General features: G+C 42.2%; 1 protein-coding gene across 1 annotated transcript in view; it reads right to left on the bottom strand.

The window, feature by feature from the left end:
• Positions 1 to 2,166: 2,166 nt before the first annotated feature.
• The window catches only part of c20h10orf88 (chromosome 20 C10orf88 homolog), an 8,654-nt gene continuing 1,471 nt past the window's right edge, over positions 2,167 to 9,349 (bottom strand). Inside the window, exons 2-9 of the mRNA XM_074620095.1 lie at positions 9,085 to 9,265; positions 8,782 to 8,979; positions 8,389 to 8,458; positions 8,027 to 8,218; positions 7,695 to 7,805; positions 7,073 to 7,196; positions 6,342 to 6,561; positions 2,167 to 3,227 (exon numbers count right to left, since the gene is read on the bottom strand). Coding sequence (XP_074476196.1) covers positions 3,026 to 3,227; positions 6,342 to 6,561; positions 7,073 to 7,196; positions 7,695 to 7,805; positions 8,027 to 8,218; positions 8,389 to 8,458; positions 8,782 to 8,979; positions 9,085 to 9,221 — 1,254 coding nt within the window. The 5' untranslated portion in view covers positions 9,222 to 9,265 and the 3' untranslated portion in view covers positions 2,167 to 3,025. The remainder of the gene's footprint in view (positions 3,228 to 6,341; positions 6,562 to 7,072; positions 7,197 to 7,694; positions 7,806 to 8,026; positions 8,219 to 8,388; positions 8,459 to 8,781; positions 8,980 to 9,084; positions 9,266 to 9,349) is intronic.

Here is a 9,349-nt window from a genome sequence, read left to right as displayed (position 1 = left end):
CTTGATAACATGTATTGTACCCCACGATATCTGAGGGAGTACTGGCCATGTTTTGTTTTGTAAAAACGTTATAGCCTTAACGTTAGCTTTTTACTTCTGAGGATTGCATTCACGCTTCCAAAATCACAAAAGTGGTGTTCATTTGTGGAGATTATCTTACTGAACAAAACGTGTAATTATTTTTTGTAGTGATCCAAAATCCAATGGATCACTGCAGAAAAAAAAAATGCGTACAAAAATGCGTCATCCATGCAGCACTCTGTTTGGGAAATGTTGTTGTTGAATGCTAAAAGTAATTTGTAGCCTGGTTATGTAGCCTAAAAGAAAACGTGTGGGATATAAACAACAGAGAGTTATTGAGAGGCAGTGTTTTAAAATTAATATTATTCTCGTCGGCAGGACTACGGCTTAAATTATACATTGAGACTGAGACCGACCTGCCAGCTGAATAATAAAAGAATTACTAACTAATTTAAAGTTGGGTTTGGATTTAAAGGAGTCCACAGAATCAGACTGTCTGATGTTCAAAAGGTTGTGAGCCTGTTTAAGAGATAAGAGAAAGACTCACTTTACTGGGGAAACACATATCGTCTTTGCAAATCCTCTCATCTTCTGTAATATGGAGATTTTGGTGATCCAGTTCCCATCTTGCAGCTAATTTTGCTTGGCCATGCAAACTATTGGGATGTCCAACTGTAATGCGGAAGAGCTACACTCACTTAGAAGAGTTGGATTCAGCACCATTAAAACATGAATGTTTTCCTCCAGGACTGCAGATAAATGATCTGCAGCAGCAGGAGAAGCAGAGCAGGGAGAGTTTCTTTCATTTGGAGCCCAGTTGGATGAGATGTGACCTGACTGACAGAGCTCTCCTCTGCTGACTCAGCGTCTGTCCTCCACATGTCTCCAACAAAACATCCGCACATCGTTTTATAATTTGGTATCCTCCTTATGTAACATGTGACCCATTTCATTTCTGTCGACTCGGCTCACAGCTGCCTTTTAGTTCATGCATAGTCGGCATCGATCTTCTCCTCTGTTTCTTTTTATATTCGGGGAACTTCAGATAACTGCAGTGGTTGTCCACACTTCCAGTGACCTTCACGCTTCGCTTCTGACCCGTTTATGAGTCAGCGTTACTGGAAGGAACCATCGGCCAAGCTGATTTTAACTTTCAGGAAAATCATGAACAACATTTTCCACTAACTGCCACTATCGTCCAAACATAAATCAGGGTTGTCGACTCTTAAAAGTATTTTCTGACTCATATGTTTTGTCAGGCGCTCGAGCCCAAAGATACCAAACACAACGCCAAAACGTTCTGCTCGTTATTGTTGCCATAGTCGACTGAACTTTGCTTTAAAGTTACTTCTGTTATATGCTTTTATAGCACTTATTTCTTTGCATAAAAAATGGGATTTTTGTGTTTTTCTTTGCGCTCCCTCATCATTCATTCAAGTGTCTTGCTGTCCTACAGCTTTAAGGCTCTGAGCTCTTGCACAGTTAGCATCCAGAGGATGGATGGATCAGACTAGAGACCTAGAGCATTCAGAGGATGGATGGATCAAACTAGAGACCTAGAGCATTCAGAGGATGGATGGATTTCCTAGCTAGATTGACAATAAGGGGGTTTCTGAGCAGTTTACATAACAGAAGTGCTCGCCATCTAATCGCCGAAAAATGCAGAAATTCTTGCAGAAATCTCTAAAATGTCCAAAAAAATGTGATCCCAAATCACAGCTAGCATTTTTTTATGGTGTTCCTCAAGGTCTTGGTGTCTTAATGTGGTATTTTGGAGGGATTATTGATCATTTTGATCAATTCTCCAGTTGTAAAAAATTGTTAAATTTAGCACCAAATCTGTGTAACAAATGGTATCAACACAAACATTGATGAAACAACTTATGAGACATAATAGAGCATGGGGATGACCATCATATATTTCTGATTCATGACTAGAACAACTTGACACACAGTGCAGAGCTGCATCTCAAATTAATCTTCATGTTCCCAGCTTTCAGATGATGTGCACCACTTCTATGTGACATCTACTGTTGACCTGCTATCTCCCCCTAAACACCCCCTGGACCCCCCTAAAAGAGACAAAAACAGGTCTATTATGGGTCTAAGAGTTGTCACACAACCCCCCAAAAAAGAGTGCATTCATCTGCATAAATATATTTTTATTGCTATTTATGTCAGCAGTTATTAAAACCATCAACATCACAGGTCCTGTTAATATTTTACATCGGCAGCATTGTGTTACAGACATGTACATTATTTCAGACATTACAGTGCCATATTAAATCACATTTTAATCAGTTACACCTTCTTCTATATCCACTCCTGTAGCGGGAGTATAATGTGTTCATTCTGAGATTTAAACCGAACTGTACTTAACCAAACAGGATTAGGTCTGAATAACCAAAACACTTAACAGCAGATCAGTGCAGTTACAGAACATAAAGTGAGTAACTGTTGGTCAGGATATCGACGGGAGGATCGTGTGATTATGAAACCTGGGAGGACAAAGTTGAAGTGTTTTACATGCCCATTTTAACGTGAATAAATAAGTGTTCTGCTGGTGTTGCATGTCAAATTATTCTTATGTTAAAACCTGGATAAGATCACATGTTTCACTTCATTCTCTGTTTAATTGATTAAAAAACCTGCTTGGTTTGCGACATGTTTTTTGTTGTTATATGGAGATGGGATTTCTGCAGTTACACAGTTTTTCTTGCATCGTGTTCACAAGCTGATGAGACAGTCCTGCTGGAGGACATTCACTTTGGCTGTCCAACAGTGTCGCATTCATTTGCTATGTTCCCAGAGATAAAAGACAAACCGTTACAGACGCTGCCTCTTTGACAGCTCGTCGTTTAACACCATTTTCTTTAGCAGATTATTGTGATTCTTGTTATCCCTTTCTGTCCCGTCTATGTTAGTGTCTGCGTCCGGCTCAGACGCTGCTCCAGAAGCAGAAAGGCGTCCAGGTTACATGTTAAGTCTTTTAGTGGTTGTGAGCTCAGGGCGTGGCTGGTGTCGGGGCGGTCTGCTCCAACGGTCCCGTGGATTCGGTTCCTCCCTGGTTGAGGGCGACATGCGGCAGGGCGCTCAGCAGGGCCTTCTCCAGCTTCTGCTCCAGAGCGTCCAGGCGACGGTCCACATGCTCCTTCAGCCTCCTCTCCATCTCCTCCAGACGACGCTCCATGGCCGCGTCCAACTCCCTGCAGAGACGAGGGACAATGAGGGACAATGAGGAGGGACAATGAGGAGGGACAATGAGGAGGGACAATGAGGAGGGACAATGAATTGATCTTATTTGTGTGATTTGTTTAGTAGTAACTTCTTTAAGATGCACCCTCTCTAAACACGCTCATAGAGAGACTTCTGGTCTCTCTGCTTCTCAGCATTTTGTATTCACTTATGTGGTTATATGTCGTACATTGCATGTCTGTTTGTACTTATATTCTCATTTCTTATTTGTATTATTTACTTATATTTCTCTACATATATTCTGTTATATATTGTAGCATTATGTACATAATTTACATATTATATACTCCTTTATTTCTATTTTTTCTACTTTCGCATCTTTCTCTTCTTCTTTCGCTTCTTCTCCTTTCACTTCCTATTCTTCTTCTTCTTCTTCATTAGTGGCACTGAACGTTACTGCCACTAATAACCAGGTGATCTGATGAAGTTGAACTAAGCTGAACATGATGAATAATAATCAAACAGCAGTTTGACGTAACACTTTTAGACGGCGTGTTGTTATTAATACTGGTTGAGACTCTATGTGACTTTCTATTAAGCACTAAAACGAGGAGAGAGAGGCGTATTTAAGTCTAGCGTAGAGGAATGAGAGAGTGTGACTCGTGATGAAACCACATCAGAGATGAAACCTCCAATAAAAACACAGACACTAAAACTACACCACCCACACAGTCGGAGCTGACCACCAACCTTCCTCTAACCTCACAGTCCTGCTGCGTCCATCCTATTCAGCCACATTTCTGTCTGGATGAAACTCTCAGCTGACTTTGGGTTCGTTTCATCCCTAACCATCTGGAGGAAATCTTTCAAAGCCAAGATGCTTTATAAAACATCCTCCTCTTTTTCCACCCTCTCAAACATTTCCAGTCTTTCTGTGTGTGTCTTTGCATTTAGGTTTTTTTCAGCATGACTTTTCACCCTCAAGGATCTGAAAGAATCTTCAAACCACCTTCCAGTCTTTCTCAAACCGATCCCACCGCTCTGGCAGCTTTTCTTACAACCAGAGGAAATCCTGACTGCTGCTCAGTCTTTCACATTGATGCTCAACTCCACCAACGTGCATGTCTTATATTGCAGCGTTAAAGGAGAAATCACCGTCAGCATGTCGAGTTCTTTTAGTATTTTTCTGTGCCAGCGATGTTACAAATCATTGGTCAGGATTTAGTAAGATATCCATTGTAGAAGTAAGAAACCAATTTCTGCACCCACAGAAGCAGGACATAAGACCAGAATGCAATGCAACTGAAAAACAGGTTTGGAAATCTGTTTCTATCGCCGTCATCATTGCTCCCGCCTCCTACAAGTCGCAGCTGAAAGCAACAACTTCCTGCATTCTTCGAAAGGATTCTGGTTAATCACAAGCTTTAATATAGTCATGTTCGAGGACAGAAAAACATTTCACTAGCCATCTTTAAAACAAGCAACCACTCAAATGACATAATTAAAAGTATTAAACTCTTTAAATATTAAAGGCTGACGTGTTTTTGGTGAAACGTACCGCTGAGCTGCTGTCCTCTCCTCGATGTGGAGTCACATTCAGCTGACGTTCGTTCTGAACCCACACGTCTCTCCGTCAAAGAGCCTCATTTATCAAACTGCCCTCTGCAGCACACCAACTCTTAAACACACATTTTTCAATCTGTAGAGTGAAACTAATGTCAGCTGTAAATTAAGTTAACGGATACTGAGCCTTTGCATCAGTGTTGGCTTAAAAATGTAATTTATTCAAATGAGGTTTGGTGCAGTTTGTCAACATTTTAATGACTCACACACACAGCGAGGCTGATAAATGAACTCTATTGTCTGCGTATCAGCCTCCTCCCTGCACTGCTGCTCAAAGCCAGATCCTTCTATGTAGATGAGTCTGTCAGCTGGTTACTGTCTGACCACAACTGTTACCAAATAACAACAATATGAAAGCTTCTCTTACTTTATTACCACGTAGTCTGATGAACAACAACATGATATAAGCTGCCATGGAGTTTGGAGATCAGTGAATATTCTACCATGAGTGGGAAACATTTGGGCGTCATCTAACAATGCCACCTTACACAACCAGAACTACACTGGCCCGTTAAATAAATAAGTCTCTGTTTCATCCACATGTTTCAAAGGTTTTGTTTTCTAAACCGATCACATGACAGCTCTGAGCGGTCGCAGGTGAAAGGACCTGTGAAAAAGTTACATACATTTCGAGTAAATTCATTGCTTTTTTTTCTGGTCGCAAAGTCGCCTTTTTGATTTAATCAGAAGCAGATTGGGAATGAAACTGCTAGAAAACATCAACTGTTGCTCTGAAACTCGCTTTGAAACTCATCACTAATGCACCTAAACACTGACTGTTTAGTGATTTATCCAGCGCTTCAATGAAAGATATAAAAAAATTGTGAATAAATAAATACATTTAAAATAAACAAAAAAAAGTGCAAAAATAAATAAAGATATAAATGCAAAAATAAATGCAAAGATAAATAAATGAAGCAAATTACAACAGAAATATCAATTCATGGCACATTTTATCAATTAATTAATGGCTATTATTTATATTTATTTATTTATCAAGTCATTTATTAATTTATTAATTTTTGTTTATTTATTTTGGCAGGTTCCGTCCCCCATAGTTGTGTTTATGTGGCTATAGTGTGTATAAGTGTGTTTGACTGTATGTGTGTGGACCGCAGGAAGAATAGCCGATGCATATGCGAGTGCTAACGGGGATCCTAATAAAGAAAGAACAAATGACCATTACAGGATAATACTATCTCTACTAGCAGTACTATTATACTCTAATAGTAGAGGTATTATATTATAGTAGTAATACTAAGAATAGTAACGTATTAATATCTATAATTGAACATATTGTTATCTTCCATGTTTGGTAGCCTTAGTGACTGAGTTTGTCTGCAGTGAAGTCTTTCTACCACAAGGTGGAGCTACTTTATCTGATCACAGATCAGCATCATGGAGCTGCTCCTTCATGTAGTGATGGCTTCAGGTGTTAAACACATATAAAAGCAGTCACAGTGACTTCATTGAATTGGACGGACTCACTGAACTTCACCCACCATGAGCCGTTTCTCATCATCTTCTCCTTCTCTGCCAGCGCCGTGGCGTCGTCCAGTCTCAGCTTGGTCACCTGACCACAGAGGCTCTGGAGGATGGGTAGCAGCTCAGGGCCGGAAGGGCCGGGGCCCGACGCCTGGCCGGGCCCCAGCCCTTTCAGGAAGTGTGACACCATGTCGGCCAGCTGGGCGTGGCTCACCGGGCCTCCGCTCTCACTGCTCGCTAGAGATCATGGGAAACCACATCGCAGACTGGTCAGCAGTGTGAATTTGAAAACTAAGAAAAAGTCGTTGGTTACATTATTAAACACGTTTAACGACCTTCATTAGGCAGCGAGATGGACAAACAGTCTACTGGAGGCAGAGAAAGCTTATCTTTATGCCGATCCAAACTCTTTGTCAGGCCTGAGCTGCGTTTCAGAGCACTTTCATTCCAAGTCGAAAAATAGTTTGTCTTTTTTGATCCAAGCAAGTCGCCCAGATCAAATCAATTCATGAAAATCTAAGACTAAGCATTGCATGAAGAAAGAAACTTTTTTTTTTATAAAATGCTGACACACATACATCACAAATTGCCATTTCCAAAAGAAATTCTCTTTTCTATATCTATGAAACATAAAAGAAATTACTCATTTTGATTTTCAACAAATGTTTCAGCACAAATGTCAAGTATTATTTTCTGGGTCTACACCTTGTGCACTCTTGTTTGACCTGAGAGAAATGATGATCCTTACTTATATTGTTAGCGTTGACTCCAGAGACTGGCCGGTCTGGGGACGAGGCGGTAGAGCCGTCTGACGTCGCTCCGTTCTGAGCCGGCGGAGCTTCATCTGCAGGCCTGATGGAGCCGACTGGAGGCTAGAGACACAGAAACAACACCCTCTGAAACTAGCCAATATGCAGTATGTGCAACCGTTTTCTGAACCCACATTCCACTGGCATTAGGATTTATGCTTGCAAGAAATACAATAGTGAATTATGGGTGAACTGTGTTGGAGGAGAACTAGATGCTGAACTTTTGCAGCTGAAGTGTACTCCGTCGCTACAGCTGTTTACACTGTGCTGGTCCATGTCTTTATTGGTTGTCTGAATGGTTTCCCGAGCTTGTGATCTATAAATTGTTAAATAGTTGTATGTCAGATTGCTTGTTTTTAGATTTAATGTTTGGCTATTTATTAACACTCTGTTTTTATTCATCATGTCAGTAAAATGATCAATGGCATTCAGAATCATCTCTCAGCATCTTTGGTAACTGATGTTAAGATGCAACTCCTTGATGGACTTCATGTTTAGCTGTAACTAAAGGATCCCAGTCTGTGGGTTGAGAGCAGATAACAGCACAGATAATACTGATACCCTGGAGTCTGCAGGCTGGGGCAGGTTGCTGACGGCTCCTTGAGCCAGAGCAGAGAAAACTCCACCACCCATCAGGAGAGGCAGGAAGCCGCCCAGAGAGCTGGTCTGGTTCTGGAGAGAAACACAGTCGCTGTGTCAAGTAGCAAGTTGATTTTCATGGTGAGGTGAAATTAATTGAAACCAAAGGTTGCCTGATACACAATCTAAAACCTTATGGCACACTTTGGAAAGCAATGATGAGTGAAGCATGTGGACAGTTCTGAGCTAGAACATAATCCATCAGCATAGTCCTTTAATTTAGGTCGCTGTTGTTGTAATTCCTTTACTCCCACCTTCTGCTGAAAGTGCACCATTTCCATGAGATTCTGGGCTCCAGGAGAGAGGCTCGTTCCCATCTCCTCAACCAGACACTGCACCTGCTGCATGTCGATGCCGGGGCCGCGGACCGCGCAGGGCTGTAGAGGCTGGAGGCCCACGATGACTCGACACACCAAAACACTGCTTCTACCGCCCAGGGAGAGCAGCTAGGACACCGATCACAGGGAGACAGAACCAGATGATACAAATATATATAACTGTAACTGGACGCATAAACTGTCCAAGGCACTTAACAGATGTCTCAACAGTTTATAGATGTGAGGACTAAAGTTTAGAAGATGCAAGGGTCTCTAGTAGACGTCAAGACGCTGCTCACCTTCACTTCACAGGCTGAGGACGGATTCTCGAGGATCAGCTGTTTCTTGTAGAAAGGCCCTCTGTCTGAACTGTGGGCAAAAGAGAGAGAAGACGCTGCTTCAACATCCCATCAAACCCGCTCTTCAACTCACTTGTTTGTGAAGCAACATACTGTTTTCTCCAGTCTCTGCTAACGTTGTGAGTGAACGGCTACTGTGGTTCCAACAAGCAAAGACAAGAGCGATGACTACAAATGATTCAACCTCAAAAACAAGTGCAAATCCTGACTGATGTCTGACTGAGATTCAAAAACACCCCTGCAATTACAGCTTTGCCGTCAAAGAGTCCTCAGTTACCTCAAAAAACATGTAAAACATGCAACCCAAGCGGTGATAACTGTGTGTGTGTATACCTGTCTGGTTGGACGCTGTCGTCCTTCTCTCCACGTATTGTCCCACAGTATTCTCCCATCTGGTCGTACACCTCCATGGTTCGAGCCTCGCTGACCACCAGCAGGCGGCTGATGGCGGTAGAGGAGCCGGGGCTGCAGAGGAGCGTCAGGACACAAGGAGACCCGTCCTCTGTCTGCTCCAGCAGCACTGGGCCGCCGCTGTGGAGGGAAGATTCATGTTAAAGGAGACGTTCACCCAAAGATGCAAAGTGTTCAAAACATGAATCCACATTTTCCACAGACACTTTAATAGAAGCTTCTCACCAGTTTGTCTCGTCTCCTTCAGACTGACTGAGCTCCTCTTCGTTACCGATGTGAACGGGACGCAGGACATCAGCCAACTGACGTCCCTGAGTGTGACAGGTCCAAGCAGCTCCGCTCTTCACTGCAATGTCCACCATGATGCTGCCGAGGACACAGGGACCGTAACCTACTAGGAGACAAGCTGGGGCACAAAGAAGGAAACAACTTAGGGAGACAAGAGTGAATAAGAACGAGTTAGGAGACGAGGTGATGAGTTTGGAGACAA

Source organism: Sebastes fasciatus, chromosome 20 (genome assembly GCF_043250625.1).
Source record: "Sebastes fasciatus isolate fSebFas1 chromosome 20, fSebFas1.pri, whole genome shotgun sequence".
Lineage (NCBI taxonomy): Eukaryota > Metazoa > Chordata > Actinopteri > Perciformes > Sebastidae > Sebastes > Sebastes fasciatus.
The sequence above is the reverse complement of the archived record's forward strand: the minus strand, read 5'-3'. Positions and strand labels throughout refer to the sequence as shown.